This window comes from Bombus vancouverensis, chromosome 11 (genome assembly GCF_051014615.1).
Source record: "Bombus vancouverensis nearcticus chromosome 11, iyBomVanc1_principal, whole genome shotgun sequence".
NCBI classification, from domain to species: domain Eukaryota; kingdom Metazoa; phylum Arthropoda; class Insecta; order Hymenoptera; family Apidae; genus Bombus; species Bombus vancouverensis.
Genome location: NC_134921.1, coordinates 8,495,127 through 8,516,373, shown reverse-complemented (window position 1 = coordinate 8,516,373; position 21,247 = coordinate 8,495,127). Strand labels below are relative to the sequence as shown.

Here is a 21,247-nt window from a genome sequence, read left to right as displayed (position 1 = left end):
AATTTTCCTGATAACCACCTTACACTGCCTAACATCCTTATCATCCCCCGCTGCAAGTTATCATTTTCAAGATCAACAATTCAAGGATTAGGATCGATTTAAGGTAAGATATTTTAATTTTTATAGATATTTTATTTGGAGATTTATGGAATATCGAAATTTTGTCAGTATATTTTCACGGAATTTTATTATACCGAGATATTGATGCCTGAAACTATCGCATAAAATTACGGATTTTAGTTTCTTTCGTAAATTATTAAGAAATTGTATGTTTAAAGTTATTATTTCTAAAATTAGAATTTCAATTATAATTCTAAAGTTATTATTGAAATTCTAGTTTTCAATATTTGAAATGTTGAGAAATATAAATCAGATTTTCTTTCTTTCTAATGGATAATTCTGCTACATATTGTTTCATAATTGGACGGGGTATAGTGGTTTAAAAATAGTTTACTATAGACTATTAATCAGGCATTTATTTAATTGTACGTAATACTCAGATATGTAGATTGTCTTCCTCGAATTATACAATGATTGAAAGTTTCGTGATAGTTTCCTTCGTCTACTCTCTATGCATTTCTTTTATCACATCGAAAGCCCTGTATAATTTCTCTGTTTTTTCGCACTTATTCTAGAAGTATTTACGTATTACGCTGACGTATTTACAGTAGAAATTTGGAATAGGATTTTCGAACAACTGGATGAATATATCGAATAAAAGATAAAATGAAATAGGACGGCTTCGGACGTCGATCATTTCTTTAACTAACAAATGAAAATGAAAGTTACAACACTGCTGAATTGTTCGAATTTTCTAAAAATATATATAAAGTATCAACATTAAAATATCTAGACTCGAAAATTTGTACATTTGCGCGATGATATGAATTTGTTCCATTTCATTTGAAAGATTCAAATCAGATTTCGCGATATATCGAAAGCTTTCGTTGATTCGCAGAACTTATTTTCGTTTCGTTGATCTTCGAATGCTAAACGACAATTTCACTATGATACACGCCTCTATATTGAAACATACTGTAAAAAAGGTAAGATCAGCGTCTCTACAGATATGCCACATAGTGAGTATCGCTAAAATTTTCTACCGAAGATCCTTCAAATTCTCCTAGTTTCTGTCCTTCGTAACTTTCTTCTCATTCAAGCAGGATCATCAATTATCTTTAAGTGATCGAGCATTTATGACATCGCTGTTTGTTCATTTTCTCTTTCCCGTCTTTCTCTTGATCCATGTGCTTACGAACGGATTCTATAATTATTTTCACGATAGTTTTTTTTTTTTCGTTGCAAAATAAATATATTAGTAATTTTGTAATAAATCTCTTACCAGCGACAGACTTTTTGTCTACTGCAAACAAAGCGTCGCAAAGCTCTTTCCCTATGGAGATTTCAGGATTCAATCCCGACGCCCAGATCATCAACATTCGGAAACCGTGTTCCTTGTAACTCGAAGGACCTATAAGAGGAGCTTTATCGTCCTTTTCGTAAGGCTGTTCTCGGTTTACGGAGGCAACATCGAGGATCAAAATATTTTTGTAAATTACAATTTATCGTTAAATCATCTAATCGTCTTTATCATTCGAGAACTACTTATTTTAAGAAATGAACTTTATACCTCGATGACTCTTTGCAATCTTCGCGTTTTCGATTTGAAATTTTCTCTTATAAAATATGTATAAAATAATTATTTTACCAGTGTATTGATGCTCGATTGCTCGAATCTGATCGTTTGTGAACGCCCAATGCAACGCCAATTTTTTCCAATCCTCGGGACCTAATTGTTTGTATGCCAACTTCCATAAAATCGATCGAATATGCTCCGAAAAGGCGCCATTGTTACTGGAAATGCTTCCACCCCTCGATCCTTCTCGCCATCTTCTTCTAGCTGGCGTTAGATCACGAATTTCTTTGTCGGATGTTGAATCCTCCTAAAAAGATTGCTGTCTGTCACCTTTGTCTGCTGTACGTGTAAACTTTGATCCTTCTACAGGTTGTTTATTCTTTATGAACCAAATTGAAGTGTAAAAATTACGTAAACGTAACATTATTGACGAACGTTGATAAAATGTAGCATTGTTTTATCAAGGTAGATACTTTAGATGTTTTATTATACACATCAGACACACAAGAAGAATTTCTAGATTACAGTAGTATAGAGACATTTCAAGACTTTAGACTGAAGCTTTATAAAATTCTAAGATCTAGATGGAAGAAGAGATAGCGACGATAAAAATATTAAATGAATCCTTGGAATTGTTTGTCAGAATTACACATAAGAATTTCCATGATTTTAAAAAAGAATAGAAATACTTCGCATTTTGAATTTCATAATATCGTGAGATTCGAATGAAAAATTTGTTGCAAGAAAATACCAAACGAATCGTCGGAATGTTTCCTCTCTTCGTTGATATTAGGAAGCGAGATTCAACGATGCAAATTAATTGGAAAAATATATGCAAAGGATGTGCTACGTTAATACACCGCTTCTTAATGAGTTAACACAAAAGTCTCGGGTCGTCGACTGAATAATAATTGTAAACCAAGGGAACATAATATTCTGCAAATTTTACGTCACCTTAATGGAACGTTTAAGCCACCTACCGGTGTGGGATAGTCCAATCTCGCGGTTTTAATTATCATGTCGACGATTGCCGTGAAACTGCCTCTTGCTGCGATGTAAAGCGGTGTCCTGCCGCTCTGTGAACATCCGACAACTTCGTTTTAACTTTATTAACTTTATTAAGTTCACAAATGCCACAGCGGTGTCGATGTCAAGTTGGAGTACTCTCGAATTGAAGCATATCATGCACGCTGCCCTGCCTGTGTAAACTTTGTTCAAGGAAGGTAGCCTTGTTGACTATGTTAGCTCGTCACATTCGTGTTAAACCGGGGTTAACATACTCGGTACAAAGAGACGCCTACATTGATTGTGTTGGGTCGACATGCCACACCGTTGCGAGAAATTTTCCCGATGGAATAACCCCGGTATTATTTTACAAACGAAGTTTAATGCTTGGAAATGGAAATGGACGTCGAGTACATTACGACACGTCCGGGACTACGTTCGCGGTTGCAGGTAGTAAAACCGCGATACACTTGTGCAACTAAGTTTCCACCGTAACGTTGATTTTACCAGTTGTACCAGTTTCAGCTATTTCGGTAATTTCACGTCAGATATACGAATATTTCAACAGTTACCGTGGAAAGCTTTTATGTAATATTACATGGTTTATAGAAAACGTTTTGAAACTTTGTCAGCTCTGTAACGTGATACGACTGTTATGGTTATATTCGTACAATTTAAAACAAATCTGAAAACGTAGATAGAAAAGAGGAAATATTCGCTGCAATCATGTATTTAGCAAAAAACTAGCATACCATAAACAAACGTCTTAAACATTTAATACATGTAAAAAATGGAGTAACTGAATGTTGAAGTTTGTTAATAGAATGGTTAATTGTCCGTTTAAATACTTTTGTACTACAACGATTCCAATCGAAAACGCTAAGAGCCTTAATAGACGCACCTTGGTATGTTACCAACGAAACCATCCATCGCGACCTCAAGATACCTACAGTCAAAGAGGAAATAGCAAAATATAGCGACAGATATAGCAAAAGAGTCAACAAACACCGAAACCCCCTAATCACTGGACTACTCGATACGACGGACCAGATTCGCAGGCTGAAGAGGCACTACCCGCTAGATCTAAACGTTAGATTCATTTAGTTATCCAAATTAAGCATATGCACTTACTTATAATACTTATAAATTATACCTATCTATAATAAGTATTAACTTATTGTAAATAAACAGCCATGTCACTGCGCCACGCCAGAAAAATTACTGAAAATTCTCAACGCGAGAATTGATTGTAATTTCAATAAATAAATAAAAAAAAAATACTTTTGTGCTCTCTACGAAATATATATTTCCACTGTGTTACGTCGCGTAACACTCTACCTAGCCCAGGCCACATACCGCTGGCAAGATGGCAACCAGATGTCGTCGGATACTCACTGCGTACCCTCAATAGTCTCAAGTACCTTCCATAAATCTCAGGAATTTCCTAGTAGAGGTCCTTCAAACCAAACACACGTCTGCATTTCTAAAGACTATTGTCTACTACAGCTTGACAAGGGAAAGTTAGTTTTTCTCACGTATGATGCAACTTTCCTCCCACTAACCACTTTCTCTCGAGGGCGGTTAAGACCCTTCGTTTAACCAATTAACAACGAAGCCTATTTCCCTCACTCTCTTAACTAAAATCGGCACCAACAAATCCGATGGTCCCGTGCGCTAGACACACCCATCCTTAGCTTTCCTCCGCCACAGCATCGTCTCCGGACGGCACTGATTTTACATCCTTCGAACGGTCAACATCCTTCGACCGGGTACACACACCCGCAGATCAGTCACTCATTCATCTCGTACATACGCATCAGCGTAACTGCCTTCGTTATAAGTTGTTGGAATAAACGGTGAAATATAACTTACTATACTGTGTCGTATTCATTCAATCACCTCTGTTATCTTAACCGAAACAGGGGAACGACTACTTCGCGGCGTCGATTAACCGAATCGTAGCGAGAATTTACGCCTCTCGCTGACGCGTTTTCCTCGCGACCGCGTCTCTCCGCGAACGGTCGTAACACACTGAATGTACATTTTTAGATCGGATTTAAACTATGCCAATATAGTCACGACAGTCGCGTCTCATTACAGCGTTAACAAAATTTTGAAATGTTTCCTACTACATACATGATCTATTCATAAAAAATATCTACGAGTTTTCGAATCTTTTCATGAACCTATTTATATCATTTTGGAAAAGCAAATAAAGAACGGAACTACCAAAAGCGAATAGTATCGGTATTTACCTGTTCCCTTTGTTCGATATTCGCACCTGCTGCTAGCAGCAGTTCGCAAATATCCGTGTGTCCCATTTCTGCGGCGATGTGAATCGGCGATTGTAATCTCTGGAACAGATAGAATCGAATCGTGTCACGAGCGAATGTGTAAAAATGCGTTTCATCCACGAACACTGTCGTACGCACCGAATTTAAGCAATTTAGATCGACGCCTTTATTGATCAGTATCTCGACCGTTTCTACTTCGTTGTTTTGACAGGCCAAATGCAAAGGCGTGTTTCCATGCTGCAAACCGATTCCCGGTGATGGATGATTATTAAATATCGATCACACGTATCTTAAGTATACCTTGGATTGTTTGTTGAGTGCTGCCCCATGGTGAATCATCGAATCTAATATCCCTTTGCAACCCTGACTGGCAGCCACGTGAAGCGGAGTAAAGCCCATCTATAAAAGGAACGATCGAGTACGTTCGTTGATTAGTAAGATGATAACGAAGTTAAAACGTTATTTACTTCGTCGGTTAATTCAGTGTTCGCCCCGGCTCTCAATAGCAATTGAGCTATAGCCGTGTGCCTCGTTCTCGTGGCCACGTGAAGGCACGTGTTGCCTTCATTGTCCTGAGCATCCACCTTAGCTCCCAGTCCTATTAAAACTTCCACGGCTTCTAGATGTTCTTCCGCGCAGGCACAATGTATAGGCGTCTGGCCTTTCTGTAAATCAACGCGAAATTGTTAACTTCGTCACGCATTGTTATGTTTTGAAGAGTTTCCAGTTTCTTATGTGATTTAGTTCTGGATAAAAATTAGTGCATCTCAGAGGGCAGTTTATTTTTAGTACAAATAGCTGGAAAAACATATTTTCTACAAATAAGAAAAGATTCAGCTGTGAAAGAATTAAATGATATTTTGTGAAAAATGTTATCATTATTATTGAGCTTATTTAAGTTTGAATATTCCCGCAGTTTTCTATCCAAATTTTCCAATTTTTCCGGAATACTGAAAAGATCAAACGTTTTCATTCAAAGAAGAAGATACATATAGAGGGAAAGGTCACGGATGAGTCGTCATGATCGAATGTACGATAGCTGGAAGTGGAAAGCCGGAAGCATCAGCAAAACGATGCAAGTTCTATAAAATTCCCTCAAAGGACTGTAGTTAGATTCATGCTGCTGTACGTTGCACTCTGTCCTTCGGGGATTTCACTTGTCTTCGCGATAAGAAGGCAATATAGCTAATGTCGGAGACCTAGTTTCGCAGTATCTAAATCGAGAGACACAGAGGTAAAGAGAGAAAACGGGCACTAGTCTCCGTATAAATTGAAGTTTCTTGCCTCCTCTGCATCCGTTCGTCTGCAAATATTTACATTCTCCTATCAATTTAGGGTGGATTAATATCTTACGACACATTGAATAAGCTGCTTTCGAGGAACTGGGTATATAACCTGTCATTCTGGGGACGAAGTTGAGAAAGAAGTTGCAAGTACTTTTTGCTCATGAAATTTAAAGTAATGCAAGGTAACAAAATGAGAATAACGGAAAGTTACGAAAAGCAACGGAAACTTTAGATTTTACATTTACAAATATTTGGAACTTTAAATCTAAACTTTTTTATTTAAAAGTTTGCGTATTAAAAAATACACCTTAATCCAGTGGTTTCTTTTCAAGCTGAACTCTTGTTTCGTAACTGTACACAGTTACGAAACAAGAAAGAACAAAAATGAAAAGAACACAAAGTAACGAGAAGCAATCTTCTAATTTCAAATTTTCACGCGCTTGAAATTTTTAACTATTAAATCTATTATTTTATTGAAAGATCACAGTTCCCATTACCTGCATCATCGACTTCTCTTCCAGCTCAACTCACATTTTTCTCGGTTACAAAAGAAAATAACGAAATACGATAGCTCTTACTTTATCCACAGCATTCAGCTCGATTCTTGGCACATTGGTAAGCGCGGTTATCATACTTGGGTGACCGGCACAGGCTGCATGGTGAAGAGCTGTCGCACCGGTACAGTCGGTTGCATCTCCGTTCAACGATTCCACTGCCTCAGCAAGGTAGTCGACGACGCGAACGTTGTTGCCCCGAGCAGCACACATTAAGAGAGTATATTGCTTCTGTAACAGAGTAGTAGTTACGCATACTACTTTACTAAATGAACGTCATCGTAATGTTGGCCTCGTTGCAGCGCCAACATATAAATCTTTTATCGGATCGTATTGTTATTGAACCAAACGAACTGAAACATGTTCCAAAAGAAAAGCTCCTTTAGAAATAATCTTGAACGGTTTCTTTAAGAATTTCCGAGAACAGTGAAGGGTTTTCATTGAAAGATAAGGTCACGTTCAAAACTTCTATCGTAAGAAATACTCTACGAGAAAGGTTCGTGACTCGATTTATGATCCTATACGAGAACGATGCATGAAATCGTAGACGTACACTTATATCAACTTAAATTTTCTTTTTTTACGAAGTTGCAGTCGGTTCGAAAGATTCAAATTGATTCGATTCCGATGTTTTTATTTAGTATCAATCTATCGGTATAATTATCGATATACCTTGTTTACCGCTGACACATTCGCTCCGGCGTTGATTAACATTTTAACAGCGTCCCTGTGTCCATATCGCGCAGCCATGTGTAACGGACGCATGCCGAACTTGAAACATGGCAAATGGAATTTAATTACGTTATGTCAATTTTATATAAAATTTGTTCACATTCCAGTCACTGGTTTTCTGACATTCGATAAAATTCTCTTCAAATATAGAAAATGCAAGCGTGCATGTAAAATAATTAACATTTGAACGAAACGACGAGAAACACTCGTAATAACGTTCGAATCGTCGTCTGTTCATTTGTTCTGACGATTATCCCGGTTTAGTTCAATTTTATTTGAAGCAAATATCTGAATGATAATATTTTCACTGCGATATTACCTTGTCTCTGGCCTCGATGTCGCATTTCGCTTGTATCAACATCTCTATGATCTCCGTGTTCCCCCTGGATGCTGCCCAATGAATTGGCGCCCGACCATACTAAACAATCATTTTCCAGTGCAAACATACGCGTATCGTGCGTGTTTCTAGCGTTTCAATCGATATTAAATTACCGCTATTAGTCACTAGAGACTCGTCTTGTATTAGATTGGCACAAAAGTTTATTTCATTTTATAAGAAAATAATAGATGCACGACATTTTGTAAAAGGAAAGAAACTTTTGGAACAATCTAATATTTTCGTTTCCAATCACTTTTCATGCGAATAGTTCCGTTGAATACGACATAAGATAAATATAATTAATTTTCACGTAGGGAACGCGATGTTCGTTCCTTCGTCGCGTGCTGTTCAAATACCAACGTAAACTCTCGAGGAAGAAATATGTAAACACGTTAAAGCGAAATATTTCGTACTCAGTCAGACGGTTGATTCGAATTCAAATTTCATTGCATTAATATTAAATGCAAGAAGATTGAAATAGTTCGAAAGCAACGACGAAATTGGGGAAACGATAAATTTCCTTAATTGAATCCTTAATGCTTCGCTAATGGAGCCTCTAGTAGTAATGCCTCGTATGTAGTCAGACGCGCGTCCTTACATCGACTTACATCTCCGCCATTACCACGAACGTATCATGTTATCTGCTTTCGACAGCGCAGTGAGTTTTGCACAGCATTAGTATTAACGAAGTAGCGCAAAACGAAAAATTCTATTTGCAACCGTGCTATTTTTCGACTCCATTCCGGGAAATTCGATTTTTGTGTAGGAAGTTGATTCGACGTAAACTGTGATTCGATTGTAGCGGATTTCTTTCAATGCTTTCATATTCTCCCGTTTGAGATTTGTTGGATTTATCATGTAGCTTGTTTTTTCCCACTTACATTGTTCCTGGAATCGACGTCCACGGGCTCTTTGAGCACTTTGCGAACGGTGTCCGCTTCATTTTTTATCACAGCCTCGTATAATAGGAGATCGTTTTTAAGTACTGGTAAACAGAAATTTTCAATGAGCTTCTTTCATTATAAATATTAAAAACAATGTTAGTTAGAAACCTGCGCTACTAAATATTCTACTTTCACCTTTCTAACCTTTTATCTTTTTTGCACGATACAATAAACCCTCTATGTACATTTTATTTTATATTAGATTGTTCAGAAGATTTATAGCGAAAGATTAAAAAAGATTTCATTAGAATTAGATGTTTTGCCATCTATAACTTTTTGAATCTTCTCTTGAAATATTTTTCATCATCTTCGATAAAGAATTCCTTCCAACAGCTTTTACATGTTTCTACATAGAATATTTAATATTTTGTTTACGTATCTGTTTTATTGATTTATTGGTTTTATTGAATTTATTGATTGATTTGAATTTTTGCCTTTGGTTTTTCCTTAATCTTTTTTAGTATTCAATAAAGTGCAGTATTCGTTTGAACATTTCATTATTTAATAAAAAATTATAATAAACATGCTACGAACTTTTCGAACATCTCAAAACTTTCTTTCAAAGAGATTTCTAAAAATCTTGTCTTTTAAAAAAAATATTTCTCATATTAGACTCGAGAGCAATGAAAGACGCTGTATCGTAATCTCTCGAAATTTGTTCGTTTACTCAAACCGATGACATAAAAAAGACGAGAATTTATTGCTTTCAAGTTTAGATCGGATGAAGAGTTAATACTAGGGAGAACAATAAAATTTCTTGAAGATATCGCATTCTTCTTTCTGTGATACTTACTCCTAGCAGTCTTTTGGTTCAACACTTCCCCTTCGATCGCCTCGTTGATATTCAGGGGCGAGGGTGTCTTCGTCATTTCTTCTTTGTCCACCATGTTTTGTTATTTTCTCGCGTCCCTCTTCGGTCTACATGTTGGCTCTCATCCCGTGTACTTATTAAATCTGAAATTTAAAATTGAACACGAACGTGCTTCGTTTTCTCGTTATTCCCAGCCTGCACTAACAGGCTATGAATTATAAAACATTTTACGTGGAATTACGTAATGGGACGGAAATAACAAGTTTTTCAAGTCCCGTTTATATTTAATGTGAAGTTATGCAAACGAAAGTTTTCGTACACGTTCCAATTTTATCATGCAGTTCATTAGCAAAATTTATTTGCATCGGATTTGTGTAACGCCTCCGGTTATTACTCTATTGATTTCGCCCTGGAGTTCATACTTTTTCTGATGCTACTTTGACCTTTTATTAATTATAATGCCACGAATTTATTAATCCATGAATCCTACAGTGAAAGCAATTCGACCAACTTGCAGTTATTAATAGTTGAAAGTTTCCATTTGTATCGAAATTCGGCGCATGCCTGGCAGGCTGCTCGACGAACACAAATGAAATAATTATACGCATATTTGCGGTTTCGCTTTAGTATGCTATTCCAAGGATGGCGTATGTATTTACTAATTTGCATCAGTGACTTGACTCACTCACTATACACGAATTAACGTCGTTATTATGTGGGGAATCCGTTGCTCAATTTCGAAACGACGTTGGCAAGAGGTTCAATAGCGGTATTCATGGAACAGCTATGGTCCTCTAACAGGTGTTCGAGATCACAATTAAAACACGTAACGCCATAGAGATAGACGGTTAGTAAGTGGAAGTGGAACGTATGAAAATTTCATCGCTAATTTTCCTTCGTCGATTTCACTCACGGCTTAATTAGAATGTACAAGTTGCCACAACGAAACTCGTATCGATCTGTTTTTCTAATGTTCTATTCATCAACCTAATAACAATATTATCCTCCCACGTCAACCAAAATCAAAAGTTACGATGTTGTAGATATCGATCCGGTCGAGTAACCACTAAAAACCCTATCTTAGGCGTGGAATAATGTAAAAGAAAATACAAAATCCTGCAACGTGCGTACATGTCGTCGTCAGTCTAACTGCAAATACTTTATTTATAAGATTCACAACTGCTTCACTCACGTTTATTGGTTATACATGTTTTTCCTTTCACAAGTAACCATTTCAATGTTATCGGTTTGGCGATACGTATCTTGTATTCTGTAATTTTTCTCAAAATCACTCAGGTGCATCTCGTAAAATCAATGCCTGCAAGGTTCTCGTGTTGCAGACGTCAAGAGGCGAAGGTATATCACGGCTCGAGATGAGAAAGGAGAAACCCCCTTTCAAAATATGTAAATACAAAACATTCCTCTCACGGACGAACGCAGTTGTTTGTTTGTTCCGTTTCACATTTTCTGCGAGAGGCACCATCGAGTCAGTTTCATGGATACGAACAGGGAAAATATATGAAAACACAACGTGTTTTACGAACTAGTTTTTTTCTTTCTTCTTTATTTGCACTCTCCGCGATTTATTTTTTTTTTTTTTCGTCGACAGAACGCTTCCCATCGTGTTTTAGTCGCGTTCTATAACTCGCGGGGAATGTTTAACGAGTTGCAGAAGCGACCAGAAAAATGAAATTCTCCAACCGAGAGTTTGATCTGCGACACCTTCATGAAATGCGGACAACAATGTTGAATACGCGGAGAAATTCTGTCAACTGTTTGTTACCGAATTTATTGCGCTGGAAAAGTTTTAATAAGAATCTTCTTTCCGCTTCTGATATTTTTATGATTACGAAATGCGAGCAGAATGCCAGGGATGGGCTGCACGGTCTAAAAAAATGTTACGTGGCAATAAGAGTGGATGCTGTTCCAGAGAAAATTCACAATCGGTTGGAAAGACCAGTTGGATTACTGTAATTCTCATTGTCTTTCTCTCTCACTCTTTCTTCCTTCCACAGATCAAACAATTTTTGCATAATTGCTACGGTAATATGTAATGCACTCTTTAACCAAACATGATTGAATTTCTGAAACGTTTCTACCTTAATAGAATTTTTCAAAATTGAAAAGAAAATTGTTTGCAATGAGAGATGTTGTCTATTGCAAATAAAGGATGCCTGGTCAATCTGGATTGAAATAAATGATGATTGTAGTACAGTTTTGATTGCAAACACGAGTCTACATAATTTAATTTTTAGAATATTTTCACTGAAATAAAAAATTCTTTTTATCTTGTTCGCTGCTTGGAACACGGTTGGATTGGTTAATCAGATTATGACGAATAGTGGCTTCATGATATTCATTGCAAAAGCGTGTCTTGCACCATTTAAATTCTGTTATATTTCAACTTTAATAGAAATTTTTAAAAAATAATACGTTTGTCATTCGAGATACGAGTGAACTGGACAATTGAATTCTAATGAATGATGATATTGAAGGTTGACATAATTCTCATTGCAAACGTGACTCTGTATTCGGCGGTTACATCGTTGAAATTCAATCGAACGTTAACTATGTATATCTTTAATTTATTGCCATCGCATTTAGACGCCTGAAATAGGAGTCAGCGTTTAACTATAGTTCTATTGGATAATATTTCGTGTATAAGGTTAATGAAGCTTAATCGTATCATTGATATTTTCGTTTTACAATTCCACGAATGTTCCATTTCCTAAACTCCATGCTCTCATTAGTTGTTAATGACGCGAGTTTGAAATAACCTGGCTAACTCAAATTACTAATGGCAACGCAACGTAGGAGGATAATCGTTATTTTCGCAGAATATACTATTATGCTATTATATCGCGATTAGCTAATTAATCGCGACATCGATTCCTCTACGATTATCTTTGCTAGTCGAGCGTTAATAGGAATCATCGAAGTTCCTTCGACTGACCTATAAATGGCTAAAACGGAACGTTGTGGACGCACGTATCGGCAGAGGCAATTTTGAGAATTAGGATATTTTTCAAGCTTAACTGCAGCTTTCGCTGACTCAACTGAAATATTACATTTCATGGAGCAGCGAGTTTTAGAAAGATTGGGCAGTAAAGGAATACACGAGTCTCTAAATATAAAATATTGTAGCATAGCTCATGGTTTTGATGATACGATTTCCAATATACTTTCATTTAACAGGTTTTTAATATTAGCTCGATTAATAGTTGACAAACGAGGCCGTGGAAAAAGATTAATATTTGAACGGCTGGCTGTACAATTGATAGACAAATTTTTATTGAAAGAGAATACGCGTTTTTCGCCAATTATCCTCTCGCTGTATTCCGCACATTAAATAAATAATGCTGAAAAATAGCCAGGAAAAGGGATAAAAATAAAAAAAGATGATAAAATACAATTTAGTTGTTCCGTATGACGCGTCTGGTTAATTACGGCAGTTTCTACTTGACGATCAACGCTCGAGATTTCGACCAAGTTTCTTATTCACGTTTTGCTAGTATTTCCCAGATAAATCTTAAAGCGTTTTCCATGTATCAAGAACAACTTTAATCTGTTCCCTTGGCAGAAAAGTAAAGTTGAGATTAAAATAGCAAAGATGGGAACAATTTTTGAGCGGGAATATATCGCTCGAGTAAATCGTCGATATTTCCCTGTTAATGCAAGAGCGCCGGCGATCAATTACACTGCTTTTAACCTTTGGTAAATTTTGTCAGCAGTGAATGAAGAGCGTTTATCACGTCGCGTTTGACTCGGCGCGATGTTACGATAATCTGATGGCACAGTTTTGTAATCCCTATCGAGCCACGACGTTAATGTCGTTAGGACATAAATGACAAGCTATTCAAGACCACCGATAATACTGTCGTGAGAATTAAGTAAATAATGATTTCCTGGCCATAATTTTATAGAGGAAGTTATAGGTTTTCAAAATATTTTGTACTTTGATAGATTCATACAATGTCGTCAATTATGGAAATGGTAATTATAGTTTTAGTAGTAGTAATTATATTTTGATTGATCAATGTATAATATAGTGTTTCCCCGAACATAATGAAATTTCGATAACTCCGCTTCCCTCTCTTTTTATTGTTTCCTACAGATTAAATGTTGTTTGAAATATTAAATAGGCCGTTTCAAAATGGCTTCAGCAAAGATTTGCATTAATACATTATACAATATAACATCAGTGATGTTTACTTTATTTTGAAACTTCAGGCGATTTCTGTCTTGCATCGATTCAATAATAAATTAGTTTAAAATGATAATACGTTGTAATTATATACACCGGTGTTTCCAATGTAAAATCCCGTAACATCCCACGTGAGGTCACACATTTGCACTAATATCTTTCATTAAAAATGACAAATGTTTGCGGAGCGATCGATAAACGCCCCCACGAACTCAACGCTGACGATACGAAAAAGGAGGAAAAATGCGAGAAAGATGAGCAAAAAGCGCTCTACCCATTTCTTATCCGACGGGTCAATGAAGCTGTGTAAAGAAAAGGGCGGCTATTTAGCGCGTGGCTGCAAGATGAGAAGTCAAGTAATTAGCGGTAACCGGCCCCTCTGTTTGCTTTCCTTTCTGTGCAGTTGGCGACAAAAGTGGAGAACGTGCGGGTCAACGGATAAAGAATGACGGTTGACTGTGAGATGACGCCTTCGGTAAAACGACCAGTGCACGTTACTTCGTCCGCTTTTGTGCTAAAAATAAAGGTCGTCGGTAGGTTGTTACGCGTCAACGATAATCCCTTACTGGACTCTGATCGTATTGTGGATTAACTTGTGTTCCTTCTACTTCGATAAAAATTTGAATTACAGGGTAAAAGTCATCGATGAAACTACGTTTGATATAAACTTTGTTGTTTCGAGATTAAAGACTTAGACTTAGATTGAGATTTAATAAACTTATACAAAGATCATTACATTTTTCAAAAAGTTCCTCGGTTGTAATTTACTGTTATCCATTGCAATTAAACTTCAATATCTTCCATCTCTGGTTGTTTAAAAAATTCTATACCTTATAATGGAAAAAAATATATATTTTCCCTTTCATTTTTTTCAAGTTCTTTGTCAATTCTAGATTTACAGTCGAAACGGCAGAGTCAGGAGGCAACAGACAAACGATAATACCTCGTAACTTATACTTTTTGCACTTGTTCCGAGCTTCACAAATATCATTGTGATAGTCGAATCTCGCTATAGTGGTGATAAAATTTCGAAATATTTCGTATAACATATTCAGAAAAGGCTTTTACAATTGTTCGAAAACTTTCGTAAATCACTGTACCAACAGCTTGGAACTGATAAAAAATTTGGTCGAATTTTCGATCTCACCGTTGTTGCTGCAGTGTTGTTGCCTATGTTACCTGCAGACACACGCAACGAGCTATTTGTCACAAGCTAAAAATAAACACAATACAACTGGCCTGTAGGTTATTTTCTATCCTTCTTCATTTCCCTGGCGTTCGTTTTTCGAATGTGCTTTCCGGCGTTCACCGTCTCGATTTTTCCGAGAACAAGAGAAACATTTGCGATTTACTCCAAATAGGTGAATATTCTCTCAATCCTCGAATTGTACGCTCTTTTTGTCCCATGTTCGCAATTTTTCCATTGGTCTCCCGGTTACTTTTATCCGCGGCTTGTTAACGCTCAGTTTGGGATTCGCGCGGTTCACGAGCGAGTAATTACGTGCCGTGATAAAATCGATTTTCAAGGAGGCTCTGGACACGCCGGACTTGCCACAGTACTTTGTAATTGAAAATAACAAGTTCGTTGAATTGAAAATAACAAGAAGCTCCTCCTCCAACCTAGATCCACTCACGCTAAATATACACGGCCACCGGAGATTTCTTTCCAGTTCGTGGTGTTATTCCATTATTATTTTTCAGAGGACAATGTTCTCGATGCCTAATGAACAAATTTTTTATTTTAATTCTAATTTTGATTTTTAACTTGCAACAGATTTTATCCGTTGACGTCATAGCGATCGCTACGCTCGCGGTAGCTATCTCGGGATTTATCTATCACACAGAGAATATCTGTATCTTTTCGAGTCAAAGCGCTTCCCCATTGGCGTCGTTACGAAAATCGAATCCACGAATTCCGAAACAGCGCGAGTTCATCTATGGAGCTATGATGATGAAGATCACAAGGAGAAAAATGCAAGCCCGCTTGTGTTATTTTTCTAATTTTTAACAATAACTTGGTCGAGTAACCAGAATAAATCTACAGTATTTTTCAAGAATTAAATAACATTCATTTCTTTGCTACGTTAATTTAACTCGGTTAATAACATGTTTAGGTAACTAAGTGTCTTGGAACTCGATCTTGTTTTAGTTCCTTGCACGAGTATCGATCGAGGATTCGTTAGAAAAAAATGGAAAAAAAGATAAAAAAGAGATAGCAGAAAGATATGAAGGAAAGGAGGAGCAAGATGTATTCAGTGGCTCGAATCGTGACAAAAATTTCCATTTCTCAAATGAAACTATTCTCAATCTCGATGGTTTTCAATAGTCATGCCGGATGATAATCGTCCTATCAAGGAAAACTGATAATTTCCTGCTTCCATACGCGATTAATTACCATCTGTTAAAGCGACCTCTTATCATAGTGAAAGAGCAGAGCAAAGTTTCTCGATAGAAAGCTTGAACTGGAAGAAAGACAGAGAGAGAGCGAGAGAGAGAGAGAGAGAGAGGAAGTAAGTTCCATCGGATTCGCCAATAATTTAAACCGAACTTGCGGTAGGATATGTAGGTATTTCTAGCCAGCTGTTTGATATCGGTGCAGTGATATATTCGCGGATACAAAAATGTCTTGCATTTCGATTATCGATTGAAGTTTCCAATAATCTGCTCCCGCGCGCTGATACCACAGCCTCTAATACGCATTTTATCCCTCTTTCTCGGAAAATATTTCGTTGCGCGGAGAAACTCAGGTGATTTCAAGCCAAAACTCGGTTTAGAACGAGTTTAATTCGCGTGATTTTCATACGGCTAGTTTTTTTAATAAACTGTTCGATCTAATTTATCCTCTTGATTCGTTTTTGTGCCAAACTGTATAAATTTGTTCCGCTTCTTCGATAAAATTTTTAGTTGTTTCTGACATTTCCACGGATCGATTCGTATTTTTTGAAATAATATCTCGCTCTAGAACGAATTTATTCGCATGTTCCTAACGTAGCAAATTTTTTTCATAAATATTTCGATTCGATTCACCCTTCCCATTTGTTTTCGTTTCGAGCTGTATACATTTATTTCATTCTCTGACTCTAATTTTTAGTCGGTTTTGACGTTTCCACGAATAACTTTAATATTCATGTTCGTTGAAATAAGAACGAGTTATTTTAAGCGCGCTGATGTCTGATAGTGAAACCATCGGTGTTAAACGGTTTCTCGTATTTTTCTCTCCGAGGAATCATTTCGACGGATTATTTAGGGTTTCTCTTGGTGAGGTTAGTTAATAACGCGTTAAGTAATCGATGCTACTTGATATGCGAAAAGCGACCGCTATTAACCCAGATGGTGGAATTCGGGCTAGCATTGAATAGCCATCGATGCACATGCGTTTCACGGATTCAATGAGCATTCAACGAGCCACGCTGGAAACTCGAAACTCGAAACGAAGAAAATCACTCAGAGAACTTTTTCTGGGCTGCTGCTTTCATTTCCCTGACACACTCTCTTAGGCTCGCTAATACGAGCAATAAACATCATTCGTATAATTTACTACTCACTATCTGTTCCATGTTGGAATTTTTTCATATTACAATTCATATGCGTTATTTTCTTCTTTACTATTACTCCTACTATCATTATTTATCGTTCTTCAACGCTGCCGCATTCTTTAGGCCATTTTTTCACAATCGTGTTTTTCTGTTGTTTTTTAAATTTGAAGAAAATAATAACAATTTTGAATTTTTCTTTCAGTTTCTATTACTAAACGTTTCTGCTTGTTCGAACAAGAATAAGATTGGAATATAAAAGTTAAAAAACAGTATATTTAATTGAGCGCAATTGTAATTAAGATTAAATCTAAAGTAATCTTGGAGCGTCATGAAAATGTTACTTGTTAAGGAAAAAATACGTTTGAATTCTTTGTAGTGTGAGCTGAAAATGTTTCACGGAGAACGATTCATGGCAGTAATATATTTTCCCTAAGGACACAAGATGGAGAAGTATATGAACCATCAGCTTTTTTCCTTTTATACTATCTTCTAGCTACACATCTGTTGGATGTGTCGTTAAATGAAACACGAAGATGATCCCAAAGTTAACATTCACTTCTTTGTTATTTTCACTGCTGCAATGGTTGACAAAAAGGTATCACGTTCATCATTTTCTTAAATTTTGAATAAACAGTTTGTATTAAAAAATTGTCCACGGCCATATGATGTCTGGAAATAAATTAAACACAAGGAGCAACGTCTACCTAGGGATTGATCTTTAAATCTATCCCTTTTAAAGCTTAACTGCACTTCGTACGCCTCTTTTGTTCTCATCCCCATTTCCTTGTTCGTAAAAAATTTTTATTTACGTAAAGAATTTTTCCTCTCATGCGCAAGAAAAAGTCAAATACCCTTTAGGGAGCATAATTAAAAAGTTAAAAAAAGAAAAGTAAACGTCGTTGATACAACAAAGTTATCAAATAATCGTGTATTTCATTAATTACACTAGATGAATGTGCGCGAGTGAAACGCAAGGGTAAGATAAACTCCGCCACACAACTATTGTATTGGTCACGCAATGATTACCCAGGGGTTTAATGATTTTTTTTCCTGGAGTATAACCGACCTGTTGAGGGGAAAGTTCGCCCTACATGCAAGAAGTTACTTGCATCGAGAAAGTAACTTTCTTTGGTTTAACCTATCTGCGTTAACTATCTTATGATATAAAATACTATTAAATAGTATACTGACTGCAACAATTGTTAAATATTTATTATTAATCTGCGAATTCATTTATGCAAATTCATATTTTTATATAGATAAAGAAATCTATATAGATATATAGATAAAGAATAGATTATATAGATAAAGAAAAGAAAAATTATATAGATAAACAATTTGCTTTGTTGTTTGCATAAAAAACAGATATTGTTGGTTCACTATATTTTATGTATCGTTTAAAAATATCCAGATACTCGGTTATTTTTAACGAGATGTATTTGCATCACAAAATTGAGAATAAATTAGAAAAAGAGATTATATATAATAGAATACATAAATTTTTAAATGTTAATATGCAGTAATAAGATTGACGTTTGCAATTGTTAGACTGCGAATATTCCTACAAATTCATATTTTATTAATACAATTGTAGAAACGAAATGTAACCAGAGTTCTGTTATATTCGCGAGTATTACATTTTTGATGTTTTTTATATTTTCGTGGATTGCGTATTGTTTACATTTCTGTTGCTCTAAATTTCCAATAAATGCGTAATCCATCCACTCGACCTAATTCTATTTTCTCGATTATTTATACTCTTTCGTATTTCGAAATATTTTTCCAAAGATATTCCATAAATTTGTTTGAATATGCAGAAGATAATAGTATTTGAATGCTATTTATTGGAACAAAATTTTAACTAGTTCCAGATTAAACGAACTTCTACTTATTGACTCTACTTATCTAAACGCGAACTTCTATTAGACAGGTGAAATGTCACACATAGTACGAAGGATCTGTGAACTTCTACTAGGTAAACTCCAACGACATGAACTACTTGTTCCCCGATAGAATCAGATACGTGGTCTACTCCAATTATATTTATTTCTGCACTGCAACACTTTTCTTCGAATAAATGGGCAAACATTTATTTATTATTACCCAAAACCATGTAATTCACCCGATTAAGTTTTCCTTGCTGCTTACCACCACATATATTTCAAAATATTTTTCAAACATAATTTCCGGAAATACATACAGATCCTCAATTTATTATTATTACCCTAAACGATAGATTTATTCGACGTAATTCAGTTTTCCCTCGTCTCCATTCTTTTGTACATCAAAATATTGGAAAAGCTTGAGAAAAGCTTTCCATAGCGCTCGTCGTACATGAAAACACGAAGAATGCAATGAATTCTTTCGCATAAGCTCGAATAGGTGCGTGGCGGTATTGCGTGGAAGTTCGAAATCGCGGCGGCCACTCGCCAAAGAGTCAGCATGTTAAATGAATAGTGCGGAACTCGCGTCTGTGCTCAGGAAGACACTATGCGGATGCAGCATTCAGGCAGCTTCATTCGCATCGTCACGCCCTTTATCATTGTCTAATTGCGGTGGAAGGCAATGCTCGTACGATTAACACACCCTCTTACCGCGTTTCTTGCATTTCCTCGTACGAACTGTATTTAACCCATGTTTGCATTTATAATTAGATAAAGTCGTTAATAACTAAAAGAATTTACTCACGCGGTTTCACTCTGTGAAGTGTGTTGCTGATGACGTCGTTGTATTATGATTGCAGATGTTGAAACAGCGGTTGAAGAAGTCAAATGCAGTGGATAGATACCATCGACGTTTCGTTTCAAGTAAGCTGCACGATGTTTATAGCACGAAGGGCGGCATGCTACTGGCCGAATAGTTCCCGTCTCACCCCCAACTCACCCCATTATCAGGTCGACGGCAGCGCAGCTACGTGGTGGTTGCAACCACTATGATAGGCGCTCGCAGTAAGTCGAATTTCGAGAGCTTTGTTGTTCCTTCTTTATGTTTCTTTCACCTAGCTAGTTCTCCCTATTCTTTCGCCAGTGTCCTTTGTACTGTTTGAAAAATGGGCAGTGATTTTTTTTAAGACTTTTTTTCTGCTTAAACATAATATTTTTAACACGAGTGGAATTGCAGTCCATTTCGAAGATTCTAAAGTGAAATATCAATATTAGCGTTAAGTTAAATTTAGAGTTAAGTATTCTTTTTCAGAGAGGAAAGAATGAAATTTATAAAGCGCGACAGTTTTGATTTATAATTCATTCGTGTGCTCTGAATACAGAAAGCTACTTTAAAGTAGTTGTTCGCTTTTGTACCATTTCTCTGATACAACTTCCACGTTGCCACCTTCACGGCCATTTAGAAAGTGTAATTATTTATACATCGATCGGGAACTCTTTCTTTGGAGTTCCGGATAAACACGATAAAAACGGATTTTCTTTCGGTGAAAGCTCCTTTTAATCGAATTTATAATTCCTGGACTAATTCCACGCTCGATGTCGTTCAGTTTTTACTAAAATCACTGCCGTACATACTTTCTACATTTTTTGATATTAATTATCAGTTTATTTGTATCGTGATTTTCATTTGCATTGTAATTTTTGTCCGTCAATTATAATATCAATATACGTACGATTAATTCGCGGTAATATCGTGTCAATCGATAAAGCAAACGGCTTTTAATAACCAGAAACACGTTTTGCATAGTGGTCAGATTAATTCGTGTTTTAATTAAATTCTCCATGAAGAACTGTATTTTCCGTTGTAGATCGATTGATTCCCGGCTTTCATCCACCGATATTGTTTTCCCCTGTTACAACCGTTTCTCATTGTCTCGTCCGCCAGTGGAACGCGTATTTGCTTCATAATCAAAAATAAAACAC

At 36.3% G+C, this 21,247-nt stretch overlaps 1 protein-coding gene across 4 annotated transcripts; it reads right to left on the bottom strand.

The window, feature by feature from the left end:
- Positions 1-23: 23 nt before the first annotated feature.
- LOC117153183 (uncharacterized) lies at positions 24-20,273 on the bottom strand. 4 transcript variants are annotated; one of them, XR_013059562.1, is made up of 15 exons: positions 20,070-20,270; positions 9,624-9,784; positions 8,768-8,871; positions 7,827-7,925; positions 7,448-7,546; positions 6,800-7,006; positions 5,403-5,600; positions 5,236-5,334; positions 5,074-5,172; positions 4,897-4,995; positions 2,617-2,712; positions 1,709-1,943; positions 1,343-1,483; positions 1,104-1,264; positions 24-1,035 (listed from the first exon to the last, which is right to left on the bottom strand). XR_013059562.1 is itself a non-coding variant. In XM_033326954.2 (14 exons), exons 2-14 carry the CDS (start codon positions 9,715-9,717, stop codon positions 1,179-1,181), a joined length of 1,656 nt encoding a protein of 551 aa, XP_033182845.1. In that variant the 5' UTR covers positions 9,718-9,784; positions 20,070-20,270; the 3' UTR covers positions 302-1,178. The 4 variants fall into 4 exon arrangements, 3 of the variants coding, with proteins under 3 accessions (XP_076478923.1, XP_033182845.1, XP_033182846.1); XM_033326954.2 differs by having other exon boundaries at positions 302-1,264; XM_033326955.2 differs by having other exon boundaries at positions 304-1,264; positions 1,343-1,471; positions 20,070-20,266.
- Positions 20,274-21,247: the final 974 nt, after the last annotated feature.

Excerpts from the sequence above, each read along its gene's own strand:
- LOC117153183 (XM_033326954.2), bottom strand. The coding sequence starts at position 9,717 with ATGGTGGACAAAGAAGAAATGACGAAGACACCCTCGCCCCTGAATATC. Across the intron at positions 7,926-8,767 it reads ACGTCGATTCCAGGAACAAT|TATGGTCGGGCGCCAATTCA; the intron begins GTAAGTGGGAAA and ends ATGATTGTTTAG. Across the intron at positions 5,173-5,235 it reads CACTCAACAAACAATCCAAG|CATGGAAACACGCCTTTGCA; the intron begins GTATACTTAAGA and ends ATCGGTTTGCAG.